We start from the raw sequence: 13,497 nt of genomic DNA, 5'->3' as shown, positions 1-13,497 counted from the left end.
ACCTGCATTTCATTATCTCATTTCCCCACCTTTTCAGCCATGGTTTCTTCCTTTATGTGTTGACTAATCTGTTGACCATTTCTCCTTTTTGTGTTCTTCTAGGGCAGGGGTTAGCAACTTTTCTATTGGCCATGTCCGTAAATATTTTAGGATTTGCAGGCCATAAAATCTCTGCTTCACCTACTCAACTCTGCCACTCCAGTGCAAAGCTTCAATAGATAAAGGCTAAACTAATCAATGTGGCCCTGTTCCAGTGACACATTGTAGACCCAGAAGCTTGGATTTCATGGAATTTGCACATCATGAAATATTCTCTTGCTTTTCATTTCCTTCCGCCCATCCATTCACAAAGAGCAAACCCATGTTTACATCACAGATGATATCAAAAGAGGCTGTGGGCCAGATTTGTCTCACAAGCGCTAATGTGCCAGTCATTCCTGTTGCCTCACTGTCTTTCTCTCATTCTCCAGTCTCATCTACTCATGTCTTTCTTGCTCCAGTTAGCTTCTTACTGCAACACTGAGTTTTTCTTGTATATTGAACTTAATGTTTTTCTTCTTGCCTGAGCTAAGAGAGTTAACGCAGGTAAAGTCATTCTTATGAGACGGTGATGGTCAGGGAGCTGATAGTGACCAGAATGGGCTATGGTCCTTGTTAACTGCCATCACCCTTTACTCAGTGCCTCGGTTCCATCGCCACAGAGATGTGTGTCCCATGGTGCCTTGTACTTTGCATGCATAAGGCAAATCTTCATGGAACTGGCAAGTGAAACCTGCTTAATGATACTTTTTTCTAGATTGTAGTCTTTTTGAGGGAAGACAGAAGAAAAGATGGCACCCATCACCAAGGTGCTGCAAGGTTATATCTAATGTTTGAAGGAAATGTAGCTTTGATTTTGCCGCTGGATAACTATTTCTCAGGTGAGGAATGCAGCTGAAAAAGAAAGATTAGCCATAAAATGTACTCCGCAAAAGACCATCACACCTGGAAAATGTCTGTCCCACCTCTAAGGTGGCCCTGCTGTGCTAGAGTAAAAGTAGGGCTCAGGAATACAACTTTCAGGTGGTCCAAGAGATTGCTGTTATCTCCACGGTTGCCTCTTTCATGTTAACTTTTACATACATTCATTGCATTGTCATTTTCCTAGTACAAAAAATAGTGTGAAGAGAATCTTACTCTTTATTTCTTAGTATAAAAGAGAAAAAGAAGTTCAATTTCTTCTGAAAGGTTATGATTCAATTAGAAAATATAGTAGAAAGCACACTCAGCAGGTGCCTGAACTTAAGTCCATCTTTTTGATGATGGCATTATTTTTATCCCAGTGCTAAATTTTTAAATTAATTTTTAACATGTTATATTAAGAGCTGATAATATAACTTCTCTGCTGTGGCATATTCCTTTTAAAAATGAAATATCAATTCTCAGATACAACCTAAGGCTATAGTAAAAATGAATTGTTAACTTAGTTTAAGTTTTTTTCTACAGGTTAATTTTTAGTCATGATAAGAAAAAGTAACACATATGATAAGAGATATAATTAAGTGAACTCTAGCTCAAAATTTGAGAATGAGAAAGGCTATTAGGAAGCTATTTCATTAATAATGTACCATTAGCATAGAGTAGTTAAAATTTAAAACCCATTTCGTTATGCTAGAGATGTCTTTTCATTTAAAGGTTCCCTGAAAGGGCCAGCATCTCTATTTACAACGGAAGTTAAACCAGCATAAAATGAAAGTCAACTGAGAAAATATTCAGAAATTTTCTGTGGGTGCAGTTCTTGATTTGGACAGGATTCAGATGTAAGCCATTCTTTGATTGGCATCTTCAGCTACCATTAGCTGAACTGTGGCCATGTCAGGAGCCAGATATTCTGTCTCATGTTCTCAGTCAAAAAATAAAACAACAGAAATCAACAAAAAGAAAAAATAAGAAAGGTAGAATACAGCAGAGGGATAGGAGTATTATACCTTTGGCAAATGAGTAAGAAGTCAGATCTTTTACTAATGTGATACTGACAGCTTTTGCCAGAGAAGACGGGATAGGTATGGGAGAATTTCGTTATCATTTAGCAGTAAGTTTAAGTATCATGCAGCAGAGCCAGCACTGGCCTGGGAATCATAAAAGGGTAATAATAGGAGCAGCTGCTCTTCAGTTTTTCTCGTTGACCCAGAAACCACCCTTTTTAGCCACATAGTTTCTCTTGGTTTGTGAAACAGTGAGATTTTGCTGTATGGCCCCTTCCAAAGGGAGTAGCAAACCTCCTTGTCATGTGGGGCTTTTGGTGAGTTGGAAGAATTTATTCCAAAGCCAGTGGTTCTCTCTGTCTATGCAACTACCTCTGTTTAGACTGTGATTATCCAACTTGCTCATTGGTACAAAATTCAGTATAGCAACTATCTTGGCCCAGGACAATCAGAGAAAGAAGGTATAGAAAATGCAGATACAATATATTCAATAAAACTTCAAATAGTTTATTGAAATGTAATTTAGAGATAAGTTTATTTTGTTACAAAAATTTTTGAAAGCCATGTGTTTTGGTAATAGCCATTTTCCCGTGAACTTTCTCAGAGATCCCTCTTGCTAGCAATTCCATCCTTCTAATAGAGCACTTCAGTGGTCAGATATCACTATGAAAGTAGCTGCCATCTTGTACTAATTGTGAGTTTGTCCAAGTTCTTGCAAGGGCGAGGCTGTTATGTGTTGCCTAGTGTTTGCTGATCACCTTACCTAGGAACTCTGCTGTGGTTGTGTCCTGAGTTGTCTGTATAAGTTTTTTAAAGTTTATTTATTGAGAGTCAGAGAGGGAAGAAGGGAGTGGGATAGATCGTCTTCCATCTACTGGTTCATTTTCTAAATTCCCACAACAGCCAGGCTGGGCCAGGCCAAAGCCAGGAGCCAGGAACTCCATCTCCATCGCCCACATGCGTGATGGAGATCCAAGCCCTTGAGCTGTGATCTGCTGCCTCCCAGGGCGCACATTAGTTGGAACCTGGATTGGAAGCAGAGACAGGACTGGAACCCATACAACTTTGTCTGATATGGAACGTGGGCACTCCAAGCAGAAGCTTAACCTACTGTGTCGCAACACCCACTGCTGTGCAACTGTTTTAAGACATGTGGTTTTATAACATGGGAAGGGCAATAAGGTTATAAATTAGGAGTTGAACCAGACTTATTTTTCTTGCAAAGGGAATAAACTGTAGGGGCTACCAGTCTTCTTAGTGGGAGGGACAGCTATAGAGCCCACTCTGATAAAATCAACCAGATCAAGGAAGAGGACCTTAACTAGATGATCAGTTAGAACCCTAAGGCCTGGACACTTCAGAGAATTGTGTGCTGAACGTTGTTTCTCTGAACACAGGTGCATGGTTTTTATTGGATTCTAAAAATGATAGTGATCACACACAGATGTCAACACGCAAGTGTTCTGGAGGACTAACCCAGTGAAAATACAGTGGAAGGACTTAGAGGGGAGCTGGCATTCAACTGTGTGAATGTTAACCTTAGACGTGAAGTCCATTAAATAGCAATTAAGATTTAAAGTACTTCAGAGTGAAACAGGTCTCTAATACAATGTTTATGTTATGCCTCCCCGTGCTTCCTGGTAAATTAACACATAGTGGTTTATGTGAAGCCTATTTAATATTAGTATTTTATTAACAAAGCAAAGCTGCAGTGGCAGAAAAAATGAGATAGAGTTATTAAAACAGTTGGTTTTTGTCTCTGACACCCAACAGTGTATATCATTTTGAAATCATTCATTCATGCAGGCACACTGATTGATAACAGGAATAAAAAAATCCTCTGCCTATAAAGACCGTGGAGTTTCAGGAGACACCTCTAAAATTAACAATTAAAAATGGGGCATAGTGAATGCTACAATGACGGTCGTGTGAGGTAAAATAGGAAGAAGTGCGGAGAATGAGCACCTGATCTGTGCTGGGATCTGGCAGTGCCAATGACATCTCTCATTTGGACAGCAGGTCCATCCTACCTTCCAGAGACTGTTCTGATGCATTAATTCAGGTAAACCTCCGATCCCTTTGAGGCATGAAGAGACTAAGAAACTTGTACTATGTCTCACAGCTTGTTTGGAGCAGTGACTGGCTTGGAATTCAAGCCATCTTGTTCCTAGATTCTGTGTGGTAGCCATTCTGCTCCACCACCCCAAGGGTCACAGGGTGGGAGACCAGAAGTGGGGAAAAGCAGAGAGAGAGAGATGAATTTCAGCTCCCAGCTTCTGAGAGTTAAATGTTTCCTAAATTCAAATTCAGACTCATCAGGCTTTATGGGGCCAGCTTCCCCAGACTGTCCTCCTTCTCCACTCCCCAGGTTGCAGAGGGTCCTGATCTCTGTTTGTGGGGTATGTACATCTCTACATATTCAGCATGTGTAGGGTTACAGTTTCACCCAGCCTCATAGATGCTGCATCCTTTGAATCATGTATCTACTCAGTTGTTCATTTATGCAATTTAAAGTTCTATGCTATCCATTTGGGGTGACACATTTGGAAACTTTCTCCAAAAGAGATGTGAAATACTAAATTCAGGTCTGCAAACTGAAGTGGTCATACTGCTTGTCTTCGTTTTACCCCTAATGCTTTCCTAGTCATATAAATTTGGAAAAATAATTAGAAGTTCCAAGAATAATGCTGGAGAAAAGGGGGGAAAAACCAATTTCAATTGCATCTTAGTGGTTGTGACATAAACAATGCCTGATTTGCCTGCTGCTTTTTATGGCCTCAACAACAAAGAAGGTTCTTTCCAAACTCAGAGTTAGGATGTTCGCATTCTGCTCCTCCACCTGCTGTGACTGCATGGATCCAGACGTCCAGAGAGGCCCACGGCCCCTCCGGGGCACCGGCGTCCACTTAGCAGGCTCCAAGGTTTACCTGCTCTCAGGAAGTCACTTGAGTCTTGGGAAAAGTACTGCTTATTACTTGTTCCCATGCAGTCCCTGCTGACATCTTATTGTAATACTGTTTAAAAGTTTTCTTTACTGGAACAAATGTATTCCATTTGGATTATGTCATGAATTTCATCTGGAATAGTTAGACTTTGAATAGCACTTGTGTGTCACCTCTCTTTACATCACTTGTCTGGTGGCACTGAGAATACTGCCTCACTGAAAATGGAGCCATTTACAATCAATGATAGGGCAGCTAATGTTCGTCTTTCTTGGGAAAACTGAAATGTGCACCTTTTATCCTATTATACTGATCCACCCGCTTCAGATTATCTGATTTTGTAGCTTCTCATTTTCTCCAGTATCTTAATGCTATTATTAACAAGAATTCTGTTGTTAATGGTTTTGGAAAATAATATGTGTGCTTTCAACCAGTGCCTGTATTTTTATGGTCTGTCTGATTTGGCTGGACTTTGATATTTATTCCAAATGGTGCTTTGTTGCAGATCAAATGTGACGAGCCCTAATGTATCCCTCAAGATTTCTTTTCAGTGTCCTAGATTTTGCTAGCAGACAATGAGGTTGATATTTAAACTATCACCACTAGGTGAAAAATCACCCTTAGGTATGTAGTCTGCAGTCTGTAGTCTTTGGCAGTGATATATTTATAGAAATACATGCTTTTATATATGAATATATGATGTTGCTTCAAAAAGATCATGGAAAGTGGAATTAAAAGGCAAGTTTATTTTAAGAAAAAAATCTTTGAATTCTTCGCATAAGTTTTTATAACATTCATTTTTAAGAGTTTTGAAAACCCCTCCACATGGATTTCAAAATCATTTGCACCAAAGTTTACTTATCTTCTAGTCCATTTTCCATAAATCTTTGGAAATTTCCTTGTATGTATACACACACACACACACACACACACATATACATGTGTGTATATATGCATTGATTCTTACGTCTATAAATATATATTTATAAATACATGTATACATGTAGAGAGAGACTTCCTCAAAATTTTGGAACAACAGCTCTGTGAATATCTGATACATTTTCTTTCATAGGGACAATATTTTTCCTAAAGTTTAGTTTTATTTTTTTAAACACACACAAAAACTTATTTTATATTGAATTATATCAGTGAGTTCTATCCAACTCCCATCCTGCCATTGTCTTTCTACCCTTTGCACACATTTTCTGTTTTAAAAAATTCTACAATCTATTGTGTCAAACAGAATATTGTAGTGCTTATAGTGTTTATTCATTTGTAAGCATGCATCTATAAATAATGGTTGTTTTTATGAATATTTTCTAGGATTAGGTATAAAAGTTTTCAAAAGACTTTAAAGTGCTAATTTGCATTGTGGATCACTTTAAGGAGTATTTAGTACTTAGTTTCTCCCCAGCTTTTTTGACCATAGAAGCTTTTCAAATGATTATCAGTTGGACAAATGCCTTTGGAGAAAGAAAACCCCTAGACCAAAGCTAGCTATTTCTAGGACCTATGTGATTTCATTCATGTTGTTTCTTACCCAGTTCTTCCAATGCTTGCTTTGTTTCTGAAATGGTGCTGGGTACTGAGAGACTGTGATGAATGTGCTGGACTTAGTCTCATCCTCATGGCACTGCCTTTCCATTTGTGATGAGTGTGTCTAAATAACATCCGTGACTCTTTTGTTGTTTTCTAACAGCTCTGCTTTTGCCCAGAGCAAGTGTGTAAAGTAATTTTCAACCATAAGGGTTTCTAAGTAGAGATCATGAGCTCCTCAGATAGGAGACTCAACATTTAGTGTGCAGAAAACTCACCCAGGGCACCTGCTTAAAAGGAATATTTCTGGGCCTTATGCCCCAGAGATGCTGATTCTTCAGATGATAGGATTTTGCATTTTTTTTTAAAATTATTTCTTTGAAAGACAAAGTGACAGATTGAGAGAGAGAGACTGAGATCTTTCACCCACTGGTTCATTCTCTGAATGACCTCAATAGCCAGGGATGTGCCAGGCCAAAGCCAGAAGCCTGGCATTCCATCTGGGTCTCCCACATGGGACCCAAGTACCTCGACTATCCTGTGCTGTTTTCCCAGACACATTATCAGGGAGCTGGATCAGAAGCAGAACCGCTGGAACTCAAACCAGCTCTCTGATATGAGATTGCTGGTGTTGCAAGCTATAGCCTAACCTGTGGCACAACACTGGTCCCTGGGCATTTTTAGTAATACAGATCGTAAGCTGTTCCATCCTATGAATGCCAGATATGGACTTCAGATGGCCTTGTTTAGCCCTCTGTCTCTGACTACAAGAGTTTTTTCAATGAGAGAGTCTAGGAGGACTTAGTAGACTTCCATTAGTTTCTTCAGGGGATCTGCAAGAGATATCATGATGCGCTTAGGGGCAGAAGTTGACAAGTGTAAGACAGTATGGGGGAAATGAGTCGCAGAGACAACAGATCACAATGAGAGGAAGGAAAAACTGCAAAGCAGATGTAATTACTCAGCTTGTGCCAGAATCCAGAGCCACGGCCCCCTGACAGAATGTCTTGGAAGTGAGTAGAACAGATGTATCAGTAAAGTGATATTCACCAATTCAACAAGTTTGAGAAGCACTAGGTTTATTTTTTTACTGTATTATAGAAGTAAATGCAGACTTTAATGTGCTAATTTGCATTGTGGATCACTTTAAGGAGTATTTAGTACATAGTTTCTCCCCAGCTTTTTTGATCACAGAAGCTTTTCAAATGATTATCAGTTGGACAAATGTCTTTGGAGAAAGAAAAACCCCTGAATTGTCTAGTTAGCATTTTCATGGATTGTTTCGTGGCTGTTAAAGTCTTGCTCTAAAATGGAAATTTAATTTTTTTTCTTTAGAATATGATTGAGATTTAGGGGAAATCTATGTTTCCTAAGAATCATAAGCTAAACCTATAACAAAGCAAAAATCAGTATTTAAGATATTTTACATCAGTGATTGGCAGCAGGCCATATTTAGTTGCCTGTGTATAAACATGATTGCCCAAGACTTCTTTGAAGCAAGACTACAAGTTCTATAGTGATTAAATAAATAAATAAATGCCAGGCATAGAGGGGGAAGAACTCCCAGGCTGATTGTATCCAGATACAGCTTCCACAGAGGTGAGCTGGAGGAGAGGAGCCAACAAAAATGCTCAAAATATTGAAAGATTAATTTAGTGAAGGAGAAGGAAAAGGGAATTTCTGCTGGGAGAAACCCTTTTCTAATGTGGTTTCCAGTTGAGTCTAAGGGACAGAGTAGATGCACTGAGACAGACAGAAACCACAAGCTAAGGAGTGATGATGAGGACACTAGTCCTGTGAGATACCGGGGAGAAAATAAGTCAAATAAGCTTGGGAAATGCGATTCCATCCTTTGTGTTTAATTTTGCTCTAATTGGCCTTTTACAAAATGAATTTATCACAGAATTATTTTCCCCATAAATTAAGAACCCTCACAAGACCCCTTTGGGAGAACATTGAGCTAATAGTGGTAGGAAACAAGGACTACTAATTAATGGGCCTCTACCATAATCATTGCTTCTTTGGGACAAAAATGATTAGATTTAGGTCAGACATATTAAGTTAGAATATTTCCTTGGATTTAAATGGATTTGCCTTTCTGTATTGTTATATTTTTTGGAATACAAGATCCTTCTAAATCCAGATAATGAAGTTAGGATCTCTTCATATGGAATTCTCAGCCCCTACATAATTTTAAACAAGTAGCTCTCAGGTTGCAGTATCTTGACCCATAATGGTTTTTCTTGGGGTGCACTTTTGCTTATAAACATTTGTAATGATCTAGTTAGAACTAAGCCTTATAAAGACTTCTGAACTACATTTAATTTCTGGTTAAACTGTTGAGTGACCTTTTTTAATAAAGGCTTAGAAGTAATTCATAGTCTCTAAGAATTTGGCTTATAAATATTTTTGACCCGAAAGGAAAGCTTCAGAAGGTTAAAGTTAGCCCCTCATCTACATGGGCAAAACGTAAAAGAAATCAGGCCAAATGGGAATCAGGCAATGATCATATAACCCATAACATATTTATTCTCTTTCCTTTTAATTTTTGGGGCGTGATTTTTCTGAGAAAATCTTATATATGCCTCTGTTCTCCTGCATGCTTATAGAAGACTAGTGGATATATGAAGACCTATTTAGAGATAAATTTTAATGTATGAGGACCAGTGTCAATTTAGAGATAAAATAGGGTATAGATATTTGCAGATTTTTTAAGAGATTCTTAAAAGGATTCTTAAGAGGACTAAATTCCACAGTTTTTTATATATATATATATATATATATATATATATATATATATATATTTGACAGGCAGAGTTAGACAGTGAGAGAGAGACAGAGAGAAAGGTCTTCTTCCATTGGTTCACCCCAAAATGGCCGCTATGGCCAGCACGCTGCACCAATCCTAGCCAGGAGCCAGGTGCTTCCTCCTGGTCTCCCATGTGGGTGCAGGGCCCAAGCACTTGGGCCATCCTCCACTGCCTTCCCGGGCCACAGCAGAGAGCTGGACTGGAAGAGGAGCAACCGGGACAGAATCCGGCACCCCAACTGGGACAAGAACCTGGGGTGCCGGTGCCGGAGGCAGAGGACTAGCCAAGGGAGCTGCGGCGCCGGCCCACAGTTTATATTAATAAACATCTCTTTCTCATCCTCCCTGCAAAGGTACCATAAGGTTTTTTTGTCCTCAGTGAAAAACTGTATCATATGACTTTAAGTTTCATGCCAGTATTTTAAAGTTTCACTAAAGTGGATTACCAAAAAACTGTTACATTTTGGAATTTTCCTTCTAAATCTATATGACGAAGGCAATTTTTTTTATTTTGTTCACACAGAGTCACCAGATGCTAATCCATTTACAAGTCACACTCTGAGTATTTTCTCTCCAAAGGCACTTTATCATTTTAATTAAGGAAACTACAAAATTTTTCAGTTTGTTTTTAAGCCTCAAGATACTTCTTAAAATATATGAGGGTACTTCAAAAGTTTTGTGGGAAATGGAATTAGAAGATAAGTTTGGGGCAGGTGTTTGGCCTAGTGGTTAAGATACCAGGTGAGACAACTGTGTCCCATATCTGAGTAGATACCCAACTCCAGCTCCTGATTCCAGCGTTTGCCAGTGAGCACCCTGGGAAACAGCAGATGATGGCTAAAGAAGTTAGGTCACTGCCACCCAAACAGGAGACCTGGGTGGAGTTCCCAACTCTAAACCTTGGCATGGCCCAGCTTCAGCTGTTGTGGGCATTTGGGGAATGAAACATCAGATGGTAACTTACTCTCTCTCTCTCTGTCTCTGTCTCTCTCTCTCTCTGTACATGTATGTGTATGCATGTTTCTATCTTTTGAGTAAAGAAATAAAAAATAATTTTTTAAAATTAATTTGTTACAAAATTTTTTTGAAATTTATGAATGTAAGAATTTAAGTTAATGAAATGCAGATTATGAAGACTATGTATGGTTTCAAAATTCTTGCACTAAAATAAACTTTTCTTTTTTAAAGATTTATTTATTTATTTGAGAGGTAGAGTTACAGAGAAACAGAAAAAGACAGAGATTCTTCCATCCATTGATTCACTCCCTAAAGTGACTACAACAGCTGGAGCTAAGCCAATCCAAAACCAAGAGCCAGGAGCTTCTTCTGGGTCTTCCATGAGGGTACAAGGGCCCAAGCACTTGGGCCATCTTCCACTGTTTTTCCAGGCCATAGCAGAGAGCTGGATGGGAAGAGGAGCACCTAGGACACGAACTGGTGCCCAATGGGATGCTGGTGCCACAGGTGGAGGCTTAGCCTAGTCTGCCACAGCACTGGCCCCAGTAAACTCATCTTTTAATTCCATTTCCCACAGATTGCTTAAAGTACCCTATTGTGTTTTAAAAAGTGGCATTAATAAAGGAAGGATTATTTAAACACTTGAAACCATAGTCAAAACTAATAAATTCAGATTTTAAGACAATGTAATAATCCTGTCATACTCTTAAAGAGTCAGAAGTGTTTTTCAATCTTATTAAAATTCTTGACTTGACTAGTCACATATGTTGTTTTAAAGTTGTATTACCCCTATGCAATTAATAGATACCACAAGTATTTATGCAAGTTTTTTCTAATTAAAATATTTTCTAAAGATTTATGTATTTATTTGAAAGGCAGAGTTACAGAAAGAGAGGGAGAGACAGAGAGAGAGAGAGACTCCATCTGTTGATTCACTCCCCACATGGCCACAGTGGCCAGCACTGAGCCAAGCTGAAGCCAGGCACTAGAACGTCATGCAGGTCGCCCATGTGGGCATAGAGCCCCAAGCACTGGGACCATCCTTTGCTGCTTTTCCAGGCGCATTAGCAAGGACCTGGAACAGAAGTAGTGCAGCCAGGACCCAAACTGTTGCCCATATGGATTCTGGTCTCGCAGGTGATGGCTTTACCCACTAAGCCACAACGCCAGCCCCTAGACAAATTATTTTAAAACCTAATTTCATGAATTTTGTTGTCTAGATTCAACAATTTAACAGCTAAATTAATTTGCTTCTTTTAAGTTTGTATTTTAGTTTCAGATTTACAAAAAGTCACCAGGATACTAAAGAATTCCCCAAATTCCTTCATATCCAGATTCCCCAAATGTTAGTATTTTGTCCCTATTTGTTTGCTTTCTCTCCTTCTCCCCTCAAAACTTTTTTTCTGAAGTGAGTATAGTTTGCAGACATTTACCTTAAAGGGAATTCCAAAAGTTCATGGAAAAATTAAATTAAAGGTAGTGTACATTTTCCGTGATCTTTTTGAAGATCCCTTGAATTTCCACATGTATTCCCTAAAAACAAGGGCATCTCTTTCATAACCACAGTACTGTTAGCTAAATCAAGAAATAAGCAATCGCACAATAATGTCCTTGACTTGCAGACTTTACTCGGATTTCACCAATTTACCCCAATAGTGTCCTTTATAGCATAATAAAATAAAATATGATGCTGATCATGCATTGATTTCTGTGCTCATGTCTTTTTAGACTAGAACATTTTCTAGTTTTTGTTTCCTGATACAACACTTAAAAAGTGCTGACCAACTCTTTTGTAGACTGTCCTTCAGTTTGGATTTGTCTAATGTTTCCTTGTAGTTTGATTCAAGTTATGCCAGACTTCAAAAAAACTAAAATTGTACAAGGCTAAGCTGTGATTTTATAAAAATAAAATTGTACAAGTTTAAGATGTGATTTTACAATAACAAATCACGTTTCTGTTTATGACTGTGAGAATCAATCTAATTTAATTGTCACATTTGCATCAAACAGAATACTTATCTCCAGCTTCCCAGAAGAAGAGACTGTCCTAGGAGATTCTATATTTGTTTCTTAATGAACTAATTTGTTTTAATTATGGAGTAGCTTGTTAGTTTTGAAGGTTTATAGAATCACATTTATTAAGAAAACAAAATATTCAACAGTATTGATTTTCTCTTTCAGTCACTCCTGAATGCCCACAGAAAGGAAAAAACGTTTGCTTTTCCTTAGATGAACTCAGTTTCTTATCTCATCTTATAAAATCCCTTTTGACGCTAGAAAAAAATGTCCAAGAATTGTTTGAAGAACTGTTTTTATCACTCAAGATATCCAGGAATACTTCAGGTAATATACTCTTGTTTAAATTTGTAAATCTGTAATTTTTGTTTTTATTTGTTGCCACTGTGAATCAATACCATTACTTGAGTCAAATCCATAAGAAAATTATTTAAGTAAACATTCAGTATGATGCATCCCATAGGTTACGTTTTCATCCTTTTTATTTGAAGAATCCCTTAATCCTAATTGACAAAGCATCTGAATAATTGTCTTTAGCTAAAATCAGATCAAATTTTACCCCAAAGAAATACAGTGTGGCTTTATGGAAAGAGTAAGCAGACTTGATGATCTAGTGACCCCTCTTCTGCCACAGCATATTTATTCTCCTTAGACTTGAGTTTTCTCATCTTCACAGTAATCATTCAAGACTTGATTAATTTTCTTTGTTTTCTTCCAGAATTAGATGCTTTGGGTTCCAATAGGTTTATAAGAATTAAATGACTTTATATATATAAAATACTTAAAAGAATGTCCAGGATATCTTTAAAAATCCATAAGTGTGAATTATTAAAATAATAAGTATAATTATATAATTTTTAAATTTCAGTTAGTGTTGATAAAATTCCTTTGAAGAAGCTATGCCATTTGTATTGAAATTAAAGGTAAAATTCAAAGGCATAATGGTTAAGGTGCATTCTCTGCTGTCATATCCATATTTATAAAGTTTTTCATTGTGATCAGGATGAAATGCACAAAGGTCTCTTTTACATGCGACCATATGTCATTCTAAGAAGAATGAGCATATGCAGAGGCTGCATCTGCCAAACCAAGTGACTTACACACAATCAGAAAATTTCAACCTCTAAACCTGATTTCTCAGGGAAAATTGCATTTAGTTTACTCAACATGCTTATTTCGGTGTTTCTTTCTTTCCTTTGGCAGTATAAATAATGTTAGAAAAGTTACAGTGTTGGAGTTTGGAGTTTGTTTTGTATTAAGCATAGTTTATTGG

The 13,497-nt window shown here is 37.8% G+C and overlaps 1 protein-coding gene across 20 annotated transcripts in view; it reads left to right on the top strand.

The window, feature by feature from the left end:
• Positions 1-13,497, top strand: part of KIAA0825 (KIAA0825 ortholog) — a 448,051-nt gene that overhangs the window by 117,927 nt on the left and 316,627 nt on the right. For all 20 annotated transcript variants that reach the window (XR_007922664.2, XR_007922665.2, XM_070056461.1 and 17 more), the window contains one exon: positions 12,390-12,551. Coding sequence is in view for 18 of the 20 variants with exons in the window: in XM_070056461.1 (XP_069912562.1) it covers positions 12,390-12,551 (162 nt within the window). In the remaining 2 variants the exon portion in view is untranslated. The remainder of the gene's footprint in view (positions 1-12,389; positions 12,552-13,497) is intronic.

Source organism: Oryctolagus cuniculus, chromosome 14 (genome assembly GCF_964237555.1).
Source record: "Oryctolagus cuniculus chromosome 14, mOryCun1.1, whole genome shotgun sequence".
Classification (NCBI taxonomy): Eukaryota; Metazoa; Chordata; class Mammalia; order Lagomorpha; family Leporidae; genus Oryctolagus; species Oryctolagus cuniculus.
Note: the sequence above shows the minus strand (reverse complement) of the source record. Positions and strands in the feature narration are given on the sequence as shown.